The sequence below is a fragment of the Toxorhynchites rutilus genome, chromosome 3 (assembly GCF_029784135.1).
Source record: "Toxorhynchites rutilus septentrionalis strain SRP chromosome 3, ASM2978413v1, whole genome shotgun sequence".
Lineage (NCBI taxonomy): Eukaryota > Metazoa > Arthropoda > Insecta > Diptera > Culicidae > Toxorhynchites > Toxorhynchites rutilus.
Window position 1 is genome coordinate 248981646 of NC_073746.1, and position 17348 is coordinate 248998993.

At 38.3% G+C, this 17348-nt stretch overlaps 3 protein-coding genes across 4 annotated transcripts in view; 1 reads left to right on the plus strand and 2 right to left on the minus strand.

Moving 5' to 3' along the window:
- Positions 1-1924: 1924 nt before the first annotated feature.
- LOC129776819 (uncharacterized) lies at positions 1925-3374 on the minus strand. Its single transcript, XM_055782687.1, has 3 exons — positions 2717-3374; positions 2258-2656; positions 1925-2195 (listed from the first exon to the last, which is right to left on the minus strand). Exons 1-3 carry the CDS (start codon positions 2786-2788, stop codon positions 2055-2057), a joined length of 612 nt encoding a protein of 203 aa, XP_055638662.1. The 5' UTR covers positions 2789-3374; the 3' UTR covers positions 1925-2054.
- On the plus strand, positions 2884-4277 carry LOC129776820 (uncharacterized). 2 transcript variants are annotated; one of them, XM_055782689.1, is made up of 5 exons: positions 2884-3406; positions 3461-3607; positions 3672-3863; positions 3934-4020; positions 4072-4277. In XM_055782689.1, exons 2-5 carry the CDS (start codon positions 3560-3562, stop codon positions 4210-4212), a joined length of 468 nt encoding a protein of 155 aa, XP_055638664.1. In that variant the 5' UTR covers positions 2884-3406; positions 3461-3559; the 3' UTR covers positions 4213-4277. The 2 variants fall into 2 exon arrangements, with proteins under 2 accessions (XP_055638664.1, XP_055638663.1); XM_055782688.1 differs by having other exon boundaries at positions 2884-3607.
- A 5352-nt stretch (positions 4278-9629) lies between these two features.
- LOC129779853 (NADPH oxidase 4-like) overlaps positions 9630-17348 on the minus strand; it is an 8320-nt gene continuing 601 nt past the window's right edge. The window contains exons 1-11 of the mRNA XM_055787595.1: positions 16881-17348; positions 14185-14280; positions 12355-12553; positions 12201-12298; positions 11961-12142; positions 11757-11898; positions 11112-11357; positions 10791-11050; positions 10628-10733; positions 10401-10576; positions 9630-10349 (exon numbers count right to left, since the gene is read on the minus strand). The exon at positions 16881-17348 is cut by the window's right edge and continues 601 nt beyond it. Of these exons, the coding sequence (XP_055643570.1) occupies positions 10229-10349; positions 10401-10576; positions 10628-10733; positions 10791-11050; positions 11112-11357; positions 11757-11898; positions 11961-12142; positions 12201-12298; positions 12355-12553; positions 14185-14280; positions 16881-16943 (1689 nt within the window). The 5' untranslated portion in view covers positions 16944-17348 and the 3' untranslated portion in view covers positions 9630-10228. The remainder of the gene's footprint in view (positions 10350-10400; positions 10577-10627; positions 10734-10790; positions 11051-11111; positions 11358-11756; positions 11899-11960; positions 12143-12200; positions 12299-12354; positions 12554-14184; positions 14281-16880) is intronic.

Sequence of the window (17348 nt, forward strand, 5' to 3'; positions counted from 1 at the left end):
CTTGACAAATTCAGCTTATTGGCGACATCCCGGACCGAACTTCTCGGTTCACGTCTAAACTGCTTAACTACGCGCTTATGATCTTTTTCACTGACGGAGCATCCATTTTTGCCGTTCTTCACCTTCCGGTCGATGGTTAGGTTCTCGAAGTATCGTTTTAGTACTCTGCTGACCGTGGATTGGACGATTCCCAGCATCTTACCGACGTCCCGATGTGACAACTCCGGATTCTCGAAATGAGTGCGCAGGATTAATTCACGACGCTCTTTTTCGTTCGACGACATTTTTCCAAGTTTACGAAAAATTGACAGTGAAGCATGGCCAACGTGATCTATACAATCTTATCTGATTATATGCGAAAGCTGAAGATATAATTCCTAAAAATTAAAATTCTACAGCGTTTTTTCCGTGATGCAATTTGATGTGACACACCCTTTAGTTCTGTTTTTTCGATCTTGTCTTGATTCTCGAGTAATATTTTGAAGTGGCATAAAGGCCAATGTTATTTATGGTATAAAAATGAAAATTACCGAAATTTTTGATTGTAAAATTACCGGTAATTCGGCAATGAAAAATGACCCAGTATTACCAGTAAAACCGGTTAACAATCCCTACAAATAACACATCTTGAATGTATTCCGAGGGACAAGCTCTAGAATACGCGTGACCACAGTGCAAGCCGGAAGAAATTTCTTTGACGAAAAATCCCTCGACCAGAACGGGAATCGAACCCAAACACTCGGCATGATAATGTGAGACGCTAACCACTCGGCCACGAGTGCACTGACTGAAAAGTCCCAGGTTCTTTAACGAGAACAATCGTTCTTTGGGCAAAGCTGCATTTATTCATCAACATAGTTTCTTTCGATGGCAATATACTTGGTATAGAGAGTTTGCAACATTTCGATCCCCTCCCTGTAGTACGAAACGTCTAAGTCTTCGAAATATGCCTCAGTGCCACTCTGCAGATTGTCTATTGGACTCACGAGTGTAGTAATGGATCCACATTTCATCTATTGTCTCAAAACGTCGAAAGAAATCCACTCGATTACGCTTCAAGAACGCCAAATCGGCTGTTGACTCACCAACGCGCCTCGGTTTTTGGTCGACGGTCTGCAAACGTAGCACCCATCATGCGGATAGCTTTTTCATGTCCAAAGCTTCGTGCAAAATGTAGCCCACTCATTATTTTGAAATGCCTACGGCCTCAGCTAACTCGCGTAACTTCACTTTACGATCGTTCAAAACGAGACGATGGTTTTGTTTTACGATTTCTGAATTCGTAGCGCTCGGCACAATCTTCTACGTAAACAGAAGCGTCTAGCAGTCGAATTGAACGTGCGCATCATAAGTCGCATTTTGCGTGAAGATTTACAACTTGGTGCGTACAGGCGATGTGTGAGTCATTTTTTTGGTGTCCAGATTGAAACAAATACGATTGGAGCGATACAAAATACTCAAATAAAATGTTCAGAAACCATACTAGCAACAAACTTAACAGGCGTCATCTCCGCAGATGATTTGTCATCCAGTAACCCAGATCTCAATTCATTGGATTTATCATCGACATTTGCAATTGTTGGAGATTTCTATCGAGAAGGCAGCTCGCGAGCCTCCACTTACAACAATCCATGCAGCGATTGACGATTGACCCAAGGGTTTAGGACTCTGTGTGAAGAAGAGGGTTGACCATTTCGAATAATTTTGCAATGTTAGCTGTAGATACTTTTATAAAAAAATATTTTTGCTTTTCATCTCATTTTGTTTTCAAGTTATAAATTTTCAAACGAATGACAGAACGTATACTATACTAGGCTATACTAGGTACATTAGAATTAGGCACAGCTTGGATATTTTAGAGGTTACACGGCATAGAAAAGAATACCTAGAATCATCATACCAGAACAATACAAATAACAAAGCGTTCTCGTTTATAAATATTTATTTTCGGACACGAATGAATCTTAAGATTTAGAATCTCCGTGAACAAAGAAAAAGAAGCAAAATATTTATTGCAGTTTAGGTGACACTGAACCTACACTTAACAAGGCCAATCAATATCGTATCACAGGTATAATTTTCCTAAGAATTTTCAACAAGTAAAAGCTTAATGTTCCATTTGATTTGATGCCACTGCGGACGAACTCATCTAGCAAGTGTCGGAAGACACACATTTTCAAGATAGCAGCCTTGATCTATGAATAGAGTTAATGTTTTTAACATCCCATCATCGTTCAATACAATTCGTGTTTCGTACCTCACAGGTGGTAGCCTCATGCAAATAATGCTTCTCGTGCACCGAATAGTAATGCTTCCGGAGCATTTCGAGTGTTTTGAACTGCTGGCCACAGCATTCGAGGGGAAGCTTTTCCTTGTATCCTTTGACCCGAATTCCGTGCTCTGGAATGATGAATTCCTTCTCCTTCTCCACGGCTTTACTGCTTGCAGGTGGACCAAACCCCGCGAATGGATCCGGTTCGCGATCCGGCTTTGGCTCTCTCCATTCCACGATCGTGAAATCAGTTAGAATCTGTATGATCCGGAAGCGAATTTCTTGGAGGTAATAATAATAGAACGTGCCAAATAGATCCTTGTGTAGAACGAGATGATCAAAGTCTTCGTAGAATTGTTTAGTTTGATTGACAGTTTTCTGCAACTGAAAAATAAATCCATTTTAAAAATCTACCGGATTTGTCGACAATTTTTGTCACTGAACCTTGTCCCATTGGTGAGCTTCTTCGGCCGAATCAAATGAGGGCCGCAAGAAAAAATCTTTCATTGTCGACATCGTGAGCACTACTGCCAATTAGAGCTGCACCAATTCATTGATACTTGCAATCAGGGCACGATTGCTTGACGAACAGTACACGCGATCAGTTTGTGGTTATTTTTATCATTAATCTGAAGCGAATATTTCCGCAATGTGTTCTACGAATTTAAAGCTTTACGATGATAAACACCCTTGAAATCATGCAGAAACGAATTCGTCCAGCTTTATCGAAACAGATTATTTAAAATAACAGCTTGTTTTATATTGTTCCAATTCAATAAGTAGCAATAATCCTGTTTCTAAAACTCGTTTAAACATAGTTGTTCAGGATGTTTTGTTGTGTCTTGATCTTTATGCTAGGAGCAGTGATAAGAGATGAGAAAACATCAAAAGTTTCCAATGAATACACTCTTAAAGATCAAAAATGGTGATGAAGAAAGATAGGTCATCAAACATTGTTTAAAAAATTCTACTGAAAACAGCAACGAGTCCTGATTCTTTTCAGGCGAATAGTAATTGATGCTGAAATATAAGAACTTTTGTTCTACATGCAAAATGTGCTAATTTGTGGAAAAAACTTAATCGATTCGATGCAAACAGTCATATGCATTGTTGATGGGAAGCTTCCAGCATACAGTAAAACATTTCAGATGCTTCATTTGTTCTTCGTTCGCATTCGAATGCTTTCAGCTATCTTCCCACCGAGCGTTTGCAATGTAGCCAAACCTCTGTCAGTTCATTACGATCTTCGGAAGCATTCGGATCGGGTTACGCTTTTTTCACCCCGAAATGGTGGCGGTACAGTCTCAAGCAGTGGATGATTTGCAGCAAACTCTGGTACATAGTAGAATTTGGTCATAAAAAGCCTGTACTTAATTGTTCTCGCTAATGTTGTTTCAAGCTATCGGATTTGATTAAGGAATCGAGAAAATTCTTGACGGAGTACGATTCAGTTGTCTTGCACAAGGAACTCTACCGCAGTTTATTTTTGCACGCATTGAGCTATCTTCGTGGAATGTTGGTTGAACTCTTGCAGAAATTCAGCACGTTACCCAAGGAGGATTTCGAAGATAAGGTGATTGAGTGTTGTGGGGTAAGCTTCCTACAAGTTTGAAGAATCTATGAGTATTCTATTGCACTACTTTTATCAACATACATTATAGATTTACTTTAAAAAGAGGATTCATTTCAAACAGCACTATGATCAAGTGCACAACAAGAAAACTATCCAATCGGCATCGCTGTGTGAGGTTTGTGTGAAATATTATGATTGTGCTCTTTCAATTTTCTTTTATTTATAGTTGAAAATGTCACTCACAAGGATAACATTTTTCGAACGAGAATTACGAGCATTTTTACTAGCCGGGGAAATTTCGAGCTGCGAGATGATAATAATTTTGAAAAAAATATTGAAAAGGATCGATGCAACATTAGAATTTTAAAAACAAGGAAAATGGAATGTACTCTGTCAAAAGATCGGTCAATAAACCATATTTTATATCATCCATTTTATTGTATCGCCCTCTGAAATGATACACTTATGTAACGGATAACCCAATTATCAAAATATTTTTCAATTTCATGTTCCGGAATCAATTTCAATTCTATCCGAGGATTCTCTTGACGTATTCCAAGGACTTAAAACGGGTGCCTCGAAGTAGTGATTTGAATTCTGGAAAGAGTTTCAGCGCGGCTATAAATTGTCAAGAAGTGACAAGATCGAGCCTTAAATGACCGATCGCATTACCAAACAACATGCTCGATATCATGATATCCTGGACCACAATTACATAAATTGTTAGTAGCGAGACCTACACGATGAAAAATGGAATTGAGCACGAATTCATTGGGCAACCTGAATATCAATCTAATGTGACCCCCCTATATAGAAATCAAAGACGTAGTCCTACGTCAAAAAATAAACGCGTCGCATTCCTCCACTCAGACCATCGGATTTTAACCAATCTCTGCTAATTACATCTGCCGAAAAGGCGAATACGCTTGGTCAACACTTCGTAGATTCTCACAATCTTGGTCGCTACATGGTGAGTCCCCATGAGCCTGTCGTCGAGAAGATCATGACAAGTGTCTCTGAAACCTCCATTGTTCTCCCCGAGGAATCGAAAATAACGACCGATCAGGCGACAGCTGCGATCCGTAGCACACGAAACATGAAGGCCGCCGAACATCATCAGGCGGAACAAGTCCGTACCCAAAACATCTACCATGGCATTGCTAGATGCCGAAAAAGTGTTCGACAATGTCTGGTACAATAGTCTCGTGTTAAAGCCTCCAACTTCCCAATCTTCTTCGTCAAAATCATCGGAAACTATCTGTCGGACAGAACTTTCCAGGTCTCTCTGAACAGCTGAAGGCAGGTTTAGAGTTCCCGCGAACGTGAACGTGAACAAACACGTTTTTGTTGATAATTCATCGGTCCATATATAAAACGCGAGGAAAACATCTTGAAATGATAGGAAGAAACATTTTCTAGTAGAAAAACATGTTAAAAACACAATTCATATTGATAAAAGTGGATTAATTGAATATTTCACATCGATTGTGAATTTCCATCGTGGAATAGAGATGTTAGTGAACTCACCATAATTCACCGACTTCGGTGAACGTAAACGTGAAAACGTCAAAATATTTCCCCGTTCATGTTCACGTTCGAACGACCCAAGGCATTCTGAAAATTATTTCGTCGTGAACTGTAAAAGAATATGTTTGGCAACTCTCAGGTTTTTTTTTATCCAAAATATATATTTTTATTAAGGCTCATATGGCGTCAGCCTAACGGGACCGGGAGTTCAATACTTCGATAATCTTTGCTTACAACTATGTTATATCATCGCTGTCATCGGTTCATGATATCCGTATAGAGTTCCCTGCTACAGCCAAGTTTCCATCGAACTCTATACGGATATCATGAACCGATGACAGCGATGATTCGTGAATTTTCCTTGGTGGAATCTGCGTTTGAGTTTGGAGAATCGTCAAACCGATTTAGGAATAGATTGAGGAGAGCATGACTGTTTTTATCTGTGTATTTATGTGGAGTTTCATGTATGTAAGTTTTTATTCATTAACACAAACAGAATGTCGGATGAATTATACAATATACAATACAATACAATATGTAACCAATTACTCGCGGTTGGCTCGAGGTTAGTATTACAAGTGTTTTCATAATTGGGATGCTGCAGTCTTCAATGTTCTGTACGTGTGCCCGACACGGGATACTTCCTATTGGGATGCAGCTGACCGTTAATCAGCAACGCCCTCCTAGTTTGTACCCCATATCTAGCGTGGTGCGTCTTTCTCGACTCGAGGAATCCAGGATAGAATGATCACTAGCCGGCGCAATCATCAGCTCGTGTAAAGTTGTCATGAGCGGTACAACCTTTGGCTCTTGTTGAATCATCAGTGCACTGCACAACCTTCGGTCCGTGTATCTGTAAAGAGTGTGTGTATGTATTGCCGCGACTAAGTAAAAGTTTATACATATATCGGATAGGAGGGATATGAAACAGGGACCCAACGAAGGAAACATCATTAAACGTTGACATCGGCGTTTCTGAGGAACAGGTATAGATGAAGCAGAAGATTAGGATCACGGCTACCTAAGATATCCCTGACGGGGATATCCGATTGTCTGCCTTGTGCCCTCAATGCTCTGGAGAGCTGTGAGCGGGCAGCATTGAACCGGATACACGACCAGACAACATGCTCGATGTCGTGGTAGCCATCGCCACAATCACATAGATTGCTTGCTGCGAGCCCAATGCGATAAAGATGCGCGTTTAGGTTGTAGTGATTAGACATAAGCCGAGATATCACGCGAATGAAATCACGACCTACATTCATTCCCTTGAACCATGCATTCGTCGAGACTTTGGGGATAATCGTGTGTAACCAACGACAGAACTCATCTTCACTCCACAGGCGCTACCAAGTTACGAGCGTGTGCTGACGAGGAATGTGGAAAAATTCATTATAAGTAATTTGCCTTTCAGAAAGTGTGCCTTCTGAAGCGCCCACCTTAGCGAGTCCGCTTTCTCATTCCCCGGAATCGAGCAATGAGAGGGAACCCATGCTAAGGTAATCTTGAATAATTTTTCGACCAAAACGCTCAATAGATGTCTTATTCTTGTTAGGAAATAAGATGAGCGTTTATCAACTTTCATTGAGCGGATTGTCTCTATTGAGCTGAGACTGTCTGAAAAAATAAAATAATGGTCGATGGGCAGTGTTTCAATGATCCCTAGAGCATAGTATATCTCACCCATTCCAGCGACATACACGGAATAAGGATCTTTGAGTTTGAAAGAGGCACTGGAATTTTCATTGAAGATGCCGAAGCCAGTGGACCCGTTTATGTATGAACCGTCAGTAAAGAACATTTTATCAGATCTAACTTTCCCATATTCTGCCGATAATATCGGCGGAATAGAATCGGAGCGTAGATGATCTGGGATCCCATGGATTTTCTGTCGTATGGACATATCAAAAATGACAGATGAATTGCAAAAGTATGGGAAGCAAACTTGGTTGGAGATGCACTTCATGGAGGGTGCACTTCATGGGTAAGGTACTCATGGTTTAAAGACATAAAACTTGACTGAGGAGTCAGTTGAACTCTCAGGTTTTCAATGTTTCAAATTTCGATATAGATGTAATTTCATTCAATCGAATCACTTCACGGGTTGAAAAACTTCGTTACTTCGGGTTGATTCGTGAACAACTGTATATTTTATTCGAATTACTTTATTGAAGGTCGATGTTTATTTACTTCACGTTCACTGGCGAACATTCAATGTGAACGTGAACGTGAACGTGAACAACAACATTCGATTCGCCACGATTTTCTGAGATGTTTGTTCGCAATGTTGTTCACTGTGAAATAATCGTACTTTTTCACCACCTGTTCAAGTTCACGTTCACTCTAAACCAGCCTTGACTCTCAGTTAACCATCTGAGTCTTAGTCCCTTATACCTCCTTCACACTCCTTCCCACAAACGCATGAAAAAAATTATAACACGTTCATTTCAAGGTTACGCATAGCGGTGAACGATGATGCGATGATCCTCTAATTCATTCAGAACTTTGATCGATTGACTGAAAAAAGGTATATCAATATGAAACGTTCACAGATATTTGGGGATACATACTTAAAAGTAGCGATGAAACGAATGATAGTTTGGCCGGATACCGGATACCGGATATCCGGCAAACATCGAAGCCGGATGAGCGAATATCCGGCAGCCGGCAGCCTCTTTATTTGCGAATACGAAACGGGGAGAAACTGCATGTGCGTATGAATCAAATAAAGAATTACATTTTAGGGAGAAATAAACACATTATTGCAGAAAAAAATTAACGATGATCAATTTTTAAGTTTAGAATCAATATGCTTTGATATAGAATAGAGGTTTTTTGCAAAAAATATTGAATAGATTTTTTCTGATAAGGTGAGATTTTTGTGGATACAGTAAAACCTGTTTTTGTGCGGTTTATTTTTGTACGATTTTTTTGTGCGGTTTTCTGCTCTTGTGCGGTTTTTTTTCGTGCGACTTTTTTGTGCGGTATATGAAAAGAAGATTTCGATGGTTTATATGCATTTCAGTACGAAAAAAGCACATTTGCGTCTCAATTATCCACTTCTGAAATCATTCCCCTCCTCCCATCAAATGCTCTAAGTTTTTCTAAGTTTTTGCATGACATGGTATCTAACAGCATCACGTTTCGGCATGCAACTAAAAGCATAAAAACGGCCATGCGTAACCGAAGAGGCGAACTGTCCCATCGCAAAGCAGGGAAACAAAAGGAAATTGAACGGTGAACGACGTGGATTTGAGTTATTTTCTTGGGGGAAACTTTTTTAATGCGGTCTCTATCTACCACCCAAAATTTTTTTTTTCAAAATGTGTACCGAACACGGTTTTTTAAAGCCACTGATACATTTTCTTCACGATTATTTTTACGCGATTTTTTTTATGCGATCCCTATCGCTCGCACAAAAAAAAGGTTTGCCTGTATATTGAAACAATTTTAATACTGGACGAGTAAGAGTAAGGACTACGAATTTAAATATGCAAATAACGTCACTCAATTATTTGCATTCAAGATTAAAAAAACTAAGAAATGTCTTTAGGAATGATAACCTGAGAGGGAGTGTAGCATATTAGGCTACAATTAACGACGATTATTCAAATATGTCCCACCTTCTCTATTGACTAACCTTTGAACCTTTGTACGACCCTGGACAGAAAGGAATAATGTGGACAGAAAGTCGAGGGTCAAGAAAGGAAGACAGTTTAGGAAAGACACGATTCGGGATGGACGCATTACCACAGGGAGTATACTTATTTCACTAGAAATCGAAAAGAAATAACAAAAATTACATGTTTCGGGCTCTCCTGTACATCTGGGGTAATTTCGCATGTCGCTACATAAAAAAGTATTTGGACAAGGATGAGACTGCACATAGAACACCGAACTTACCTCGCATGAGAGCATCTTTGAACGCTGGATAGAAGTTCCAACTACTTAGAAGAAGATCCAAATTACCTAACTGCAAACTTTTTGAACCCGAAGTTCATGTCATTTAGGAATTCTTGAAATACAAAAAAAAATATAGAATCGACGCAAAAAACTATACATTTTGTTAAGGGAAGCGATCTGGCGTAGTGGTAACATCCATGCCTATCACGCTAAAGGTCACGAGTTCAATTCTCACTCCCGACATTCTTCCAAAAATGGAAGTAAAAGTGACGAACCAGCCAAATGAGTTGAAAGTCACTATAATACAGATAAAAAATATACATTTTGTTTAGTCAAAGCAATAAATAACTATCGTACAAAAATTATTAGAGTTTTCAAATTTTTCGATTTGCGGTGCGTTATCTATTGAACTATTCATTGTCAAAGGCGGAGGAGTAGTTTTTCATTTAAACAGAAATATCTCTGCGTTGTAAGGTCCTACAAGAATATTCTAGAAATAAAATGAAAGCTGTTTATAAGGTTAATTGGATTTGCTGTTGATTTAGTTAGTAAAAATTTGTGTTAGTCCACAAACGTTCAAAAAAAATAATGAGAAGTTTGTGGAATATTCCAAAATTTGAAAGTTGAAGCTCTCAAATTTAGACTTCGTGCTTTGTTCCACTATCTTTTTCTATCAAGTGCAGTACATTTTCCATGATAAGTAAAAAAAGTTAAAGTAAAATCGAACATTCTTTTAGTGTGTTTATAGCGGTCACCTGGTATGGGTAAAATGAACGCTCGCAAATATCATGCTAAATTGATATTCTTGAACCGTTTTTTTTTTATTTTCTCGAAACTGTAAAACAAATGAATCCAAATACATTCCGCATGAAAAGAGAAAATCATGTTTCCCATCACTTCAATAAATAGAAAGCCGTTCACAAAACGTGGGCCTACTAACTATAGTGCGGAGACTAACCGAATCCATCGTGAAAGTGGCGAAAATTGCAAGCATCTTTCCCATACTTTGCGCACATGTTTCTTACATCTTCCGTTAAAGCCTTTGGTCCACAGCTGAAAACTGTTACAGTTTTTCTATAAAAAACATATTTTGAGATGCCGCTTTGTATAAATTCAAAAACAAACTTTGGATATAACATGGTCAGTTCTTGAAAGGTCTTGTCCCAATCTGGTCGTCCTGGAGAAATGCGAGCATTCAACGCTGGATAGTTACAAAAGTGATCAACTAGTAAACATTCGTCAAAATTGTGAGTCCAGTACAATTTTAGTGAGAGCCGATCTGGTTGATTCTGCCGCCAGAGCTGTCGAAAAAACATCCAATTAAATCATGGAAAAGTCTAACTATGAATTACCTTATCCTGAAGTGCATTGATAACATCTGCGAACCAGGTGAGAATTTCAACACTTCGTACTATCCAGATGAGATGTATTCGCAAAGGACGGGAGAATCTAGAATTGCTAAAAATATTCGTTTAAACAAAGATAAACCATAACAAAATAGCTGAAGCTTCCTACAGGAGATATCTGGCAAATCCAACGAAGGGTGTTATACCAATTCCGGCTCCTACATAGACGATACGTTTGTACTGAACCATACTCCCCATCACGGAGGGGTAAGGTCCATCAACTAAAAACTCAATTATTTTAGAACATTCGATTTCACTAAAGCCATGCTGGATGCGTTCATTCTCAGCTACTATGTGGTACAGTTTCTTGGTCCAGTCACCTCTAACTGAAACTGCTAGTGACATTGAATTACTGCTATCTGTTGAGAACTATTTAGAGCCATATAATAACGCATTTTGTTCTCCAATTTTATCAGTTTAGATTACTCACGTCGATAATGGTAAAAGGATGCCACTCGATTGATGAGATGACAGAACACTGGAGAAGAATATACTGCCCATTCCGTATTTTCATATGATTTTTTCTTGGTAAACCCAGCTTTAGATAAACTCCTTTTCCTGGTAACAGAGAAGATTGTAGCGTTGTCACAGCTCGATGGTCCGAATGAATTGTAACGTATCGGTAAACCGCATCGAAAATATACACCGATAATCCCGCCATGGGCCAAATCCATCCCTGTCGATCAGCAATACATAATACGTTAAACACTGATCAATTGGTTTAAAAATAATCTAGTTGTATCACACATAAATATTACGAATGTTATGAAACGCTTACGAACCGTGTTAGTTAACATAGAAGCCCTTCTTCTAATCCTTGGGCTTCACAAATTGCAAATAATAAATAGTCTTCAAATGATTGAAAATACATTAGCATAGTGTAACATTTTAAACACATAAAAACTAATAACATCTGAAGACAGTTATTAATGTTAATTGTTTTATGAAATAGATTTTTGTTACAATCGTGTGAATAAAATTATCCGGTATTGTAGTGTAGTATAGTTGGTTTTAGAGACACTAACGTCATCAAACTTTGTACGAGTAAGTCAAATATAATAAATAATCATAATACCCGTTTTTGTCCTGCATCGAATTCTGGGACTCCACTACAAGCAGTGACCTGAAGGTGGGTATCATTACGGAGAACCTGCTTATCTAGACTCTCACACTCAATTGGGTAAGCTTGTAAATTTGTTTGAAATTTAATTATGTTGCTGAGAATTGAGGTATAAATGGTATTTATTTATTTTTAATAATATTTCTCATGTTTTCTTACCTCAGAGGATGATATAACATCATACAGTAGAAAAGCAAGAAGAGATGATGTATCCTGAAAAAAATGTTATAAAAACTATCCCGCATTTGGTGACGCGAAAAGTGCAGTATTACGAATAGTGTCGCCATCATCGCACACCCAGAAAAGCCTGTAGGCGTAAGAAACAGCAAACGCAACATACTCTGTTATAAATAATAATATAAATTAATTTTACTATAAATGTCCTTGAAAAAAACTCACATCATTTTCATCAACAGCCCAATTAATAGTGGCAAATCTCTCGTCATAGTTTTCGATAAAATTGTGAATGTTTACCACATGAGCCAAGGTGTGAATCACTAGTAAATGCATTGCTTAGAATGTCAAGGATCAATGTAACAAATTTTATACTCACACCCTACAGAAATCAATCCAACGCCAAAATAAATATGCAGCACTTTTATTTTCTCCAGGTAGAAGACCAATATTTGAATAGACGATTTACCGAACAGAGCATTGAACAAATTATTCAGCGATCGACACATAGGAAGAGTTATCAGCACCATGGTTACGTTCAGAACAGGGGCCGTTCCACGTGATATACAAAACCCATTCTAGAAAAAAAAAGTCAATTCCAAAAAGTAGTACCATCGATTTTAAGTTATTTTAGGTTAGGCGTCTACAGAAATCACGTAACGCCAGAAAGAAAAGGGGGGGGGTCAAGATTGCATTACTTACTGTGTGTTAAGACGCGTCCACATTACGTCAATCGGCCTTGGCCGCCCGGTAAAGCCGGCTAAATGTGGACTTACCGCCCGGGCTTGCCGACGTGCCGAAATCCGACTCGAATCAAACCGAACCCAACCCGAAACAAGTGGGTCCGGTTCGAGAAAGTCGAACCAAAACAAAACGAAGTAAATTAGTGTTGACGACATAGTGCTTCGTGTGTTCGTGACGGCTTCGTGCATCCGATGGGACTTCGGCTTTGTGCACCCGATGGGGCGTCCACATTACATGACGAACCGAATATGCCGCCTAGTACAGGCCGATCGGCATCATTCGGCATAATGTGGACGCGCCTTTAGAGATAGGAATTGCATTACGTAAGAAGGGGGAAGGGGTCTAAAATCAGAGTTTTAAGCGTTACGTAATTTGTGCACCACCCATACTGTAACCTAGACTGGGGTGACATTGCGCATTTCGAAACGAGCAACTCGTTTCGAGATCATTCAAACTCAAATCGAATTGATTTTAGTATTATGTATCTTCTTCGAATTAATATTTACAGTGAACTAGATTTCGAGCAAAATTAGTCTCGAAAAGAAATGTCAAATTTTTGGACTTGTAAACAAAGCAAACTTCACGGCTATTGCAAATATCAATGCCGCAAAATATAATTGATATTATATTAGAATTGTGAAACGATCGCGAAATGTTTTTTGACGACAGTGATAGTGAAGAAGAGAGCACGCTATTCCACAGAGCGGCAGTTGAGGGATAAAAGTGACTCTTTTTCGCTAAGTGAAAATGAGTGAGTTTGTCCTATATACGTTTCTGATAAAAATGATAATAATTATTCTTTTGTTTCAAGGTTTCGGCAGTATATCAGACTTAGTCGAGAAGCATTTAAAAACATTTTGGATACAACCGTGTTCCAAACAACTATCAGAGGCACTGCTACTCCTGCAGCTTTGAAATGAGCGGCCGTTTTGAATCTTCTGGCTTCTGGTCGTACCAAATCAATGTAATGAAGAAGGAAACTTTTTACTTGGTGGCTCAACCAACAATTTCATCAGTATTCAATGAAATGATGTCACTTCTGGAAAGAAGCTTATGCGAAAAATGGATCGAATTGGATACAACATCGTTATTGTATTTCTTCCCATAGTACTGGTATAAAAGTATTTTATTTATACTCACATACTTTTACAAATGGACGTCAAAACCAAAGGAAATGCAATTGAACTTTTCTTTGATGTAAGGTATAGTATTAAAATCAACGTTTCACTAGCATTTCCCCATACGACGATCAACCACTTCTTGTCGAGACATTTGTTCTCGTTTCGAGTTGAAAAAATGCTCGAACACAATGTTACGTAATATCAAACTTTGCTCGAAACTCTACTACTGCCTCATTCATTTCGCTCGTTTCGAGCTCGCTTCGAGATTCATAATGGCAAAAGTGGTTGAAACAAACAAAAATCACTCGTTTCGAAATGCGAAATGCCACTCCTGGTATACTTACGCCCAAAATTTTCGTCAAATAAAAATATTGTGGTTCATGGTGATAATGAGAGTAGGCCCTACAAAATGTTCCTAAACCTAGACCGATTAAGATTAACTGAAACAAAATTGCATTATTATGTAAAGTTATTTAGTTACGGTGTGTTTAAAATAGCATTTTAGTTATCACTCAGGGTTATCAAGACTCAACAATACACATAAACATGATCTTGTGCTTAACGCAACGAGGCAGCCAATTGACATTGAGATAACTAGAAGAAATAATGTTGAAACAACTAAAATAGCATTATCATCTTTATCATCAAACAGCATCTTGTATTACGTTAAATTTTCGTTGATCAAACAAATCAAATTGTTTGTGCATAACTTTCTACAATATTTACTATGTGGCACTACAATAAACGAGAAATTCACGAGTTTGCGTTGGTTTGGATGTCCTCGAGAACACCCACCTTCCCACATCAATCGATGGTCAATTACCAAAAACAAAAACATCATATGAGGGGCTTAGTCACTTACATCCCTTGCATTCTGAGATTTTTCGTCATAGAAATTTCCTTCGACTTGCACTGATGTCACGCGTATTCTAGACCTTGCCCCTCGGAATACATTCAAGGCGTGTTATTTGGCTTAAGAAATCTCAGCTAAGTATAAATAAATAACGCTAGTTAATGCATACATTGAGATGGCAAAAGTTCCATAGGGAACGTTAACGCCATTCAAGAAGAATAAATTTAAAGACAGTAGTAAATGAAGTCCGAATGAGGTAATATATTAGGGTATTTTATCGTGCAAATCAAACTTCGATATAACGTACATTTCTCTTTCAAATTTGTACGTTGTTGTTAGTAAATAATTATGAAAAAGTTCAACTAGAAGATGAAGCAAGCCTTTCTCATGATGTTTTCTTGTTTCATTTTAAATCTGGAATCACAAAACCAGTTGTGTCTCGAGATTCGTTAAAATACAAAAAATGTGTTCTTATCAGAATACAGATAATTTATTATACTTCAGAAAAGAATATTCCTCTACAGTTCTGATGAATTTTCGTACTTTTCTTCGGATACCTCCTTCGAAGTTTGGACTCTCTGTTGATCATCATATCTGCAGCATCCCGAATCACTTTGGCACTTCAATTCCGCTTGACAATGGGCCAATATTTTTCGATTGGAGGATTGAGGTTTTTTTTCAAAGTAATTGATTCCATTGTCACGGTACCACTGAAGAACCTCTTGACTGTGGTGGCAGCTTGACAAATCTGGTCGAAACTTCACCGGAAGTTTCTGCAGGCACTCTCTCCTATACATTTTCGAGTCCTTTGTTATGTTTGCAACGAGAACATTGGTTTTCTGTACACAGCAATCCCTCGCCAAATCAAGAGCTTCCTGGCAAACTTATCAGTGGAAACGAACTTAAATATGTTGGGAACGTTTTCTTTAGTAGCGGTCTTATAGAATTTCAGGCTTGGGAACTGTTCAAAATCACGTATCTTCACGTACGTTTCGTCATCCATCAGCACCTTATTGTACAATTTTCGAGCACCTTTTTCGGCCACCACATTTTGCTTCAGCGTCCTGTTTGGTTGCTTGCAGGCACCAACGTGTACATTATATCGAGGTAAAATGTACGTTATATCGAGGGTACGTTATATTGAAGTTTCCCTGTATCATGCAATTCTAAGACATTTGACATCAAAAATATTTTTTGAAAACCCTGATTTCCGGTGATTTTTTCGATTTTCAAAAAAAACCCAATTTTTAACGTCGGCTTCACTAGTAAACGAATTTCGATTGAGCTAATATTTTGCATTGGGTAATAACATTATTGTGCAAATCAACATTTCAGCAAGCAGCAAGTTCCGAATAAAAAATCGAGATAACTTATTTATTGGCACCTAAAACCTTACGTTTCGCCTCGTATTCCGAAAAAAAAAGTCCCAGAGTGTTAATTTTTTACAAATTTTTTTTTTCTAGATGACATTAGATCTTGCAATTTCATACAATTTTAAGACATTTGGCATCAACAAATTTTTTTTGATGAAAACCCTGATTTCCTTTACTCCCGCTTTGGATGATTTTTCGATTTTCAAAAAACTCAAACTTTGACCGCTTTGCGCCACTCTCGCTTAAGTCCGATTGAAATTTTGCATAGGGTGCTTTTTCGAGGTGGTGAGCATTTTTTATGGGGTAACTTATAAGTATTTTTGGAATTTTTCCCATACATTCATTGGCACCCTAATGGACAAGTTTATAATAGTGAAGTAGAAGTTTATTGCTCGTGAGAGGAATAAATTTATTCAACCAAGGTCTAAACTTATCACGAATGTCCTTTAAATGATGAAACATCGAATTAATTCACCTATAAGTTGTGCTTTTCAGATGTTTAAACGGGCAAACCCTCAATTATTTTGCTTTTGGTACCAGTCAGCTTCTAGACAGTCCACCTTTGGCTATTTGATTTCCGTTTATTGACGCAGGGCATTCGTCAGGAATAGAATAAACAGACTTTCCATAGTCCATCTCATTCTCACTGGAAAATGTCCGAGGATTGTAGCGTTATGTCGACGCAAGAAATGGGCATTTTCTTCAGGGAATCCACTTCACCACCAGTATCCCTCTAAGTCGAAGGAACAATTATTAAAGGATGTTCCGGTCTGAATGGGGACTGATGATTACTAATAAAACAATTTCGACTTACCGCTAGAAAATATTTGAACATTGCCTTTTTCATAACAAAACATGTTCCGCCACAACCTTCCATTGCGAAAGCTCAGTTCTCTAGATAATTGACCGTATACAATTCAAAGGATGATATCCACTTAATCAATGATTCACGCAAATCACAAATGTTGTTGAATAAGAAATTTAACAAAAAAATCTCTAAAACAACTACGCCATTCACCGATGCCATTGGTTTGCCCAACTGGGCAGATGCTGGAGAGGTTGTTGGTGCGTGCTTTCAAATGAACAAAGACATTCAAGCGACATGCTGACTCACGATGCCGTTCCCAAGCATAAATGTTGCTGTGTTTTCAATTCTCCGAAGTTCGCATGTTTACGGTTCACATTCGCTTTTTTTATTTTGTTTCGTAATTCTTCGATTTTTCTTGCGATCAAGATACATAAAAACAGCTAGTTGATTTGTTCGTGCTCATTCACCTCCATT

Excerpts from the sequence above, each read along its gene's own strand:
- LOC129776819 (XM_055782687.1), bottom strand. The coding sequence starts at position 2,788 with ATGTCGACAATGAAAGATTTTTTCTTGCGGCCCTCATTTGATTCGGCC. Across the intron at positions 2,657-2,716 it reads AAGCTCACCAATGGGACAAG|TTGCAGAAAACTGTCAATCA; the intron begins GTTCAGTGACAA and ends TTTATTTTTCAG. Across the intron at positions 2,196-2,257 it reads ATGAGGCTACCACCTGTGAG|ATCAAGGCTGCTATCTTGAA; the intron begins GTACGAAACACG and ends CTCTATTCATAG.
- LOC129776820 (XM_055782688.1), top strand. The coding sequence starts at position 3,560 with ATGGTGGCGGTACAGTCTCAAGCAGTGGATGATTTGCAGCAAACTCTG. Across the intron at positions 3,608-3,671 it reads ATGATTTGCAGCAAACTCTG|CTATCGGATTTGATTAAGGA; the intron begins GTACATAGTAGA and ends TGTTGTTTCAAG. Across the intron at positions 4,021-4,071 it reads AATCGGCATCGCTGTGTGAG|TTGAAAATGTCACTCACAAG; the intron begins GTTTGTGTGAAA and ends TTTTATTTATAG.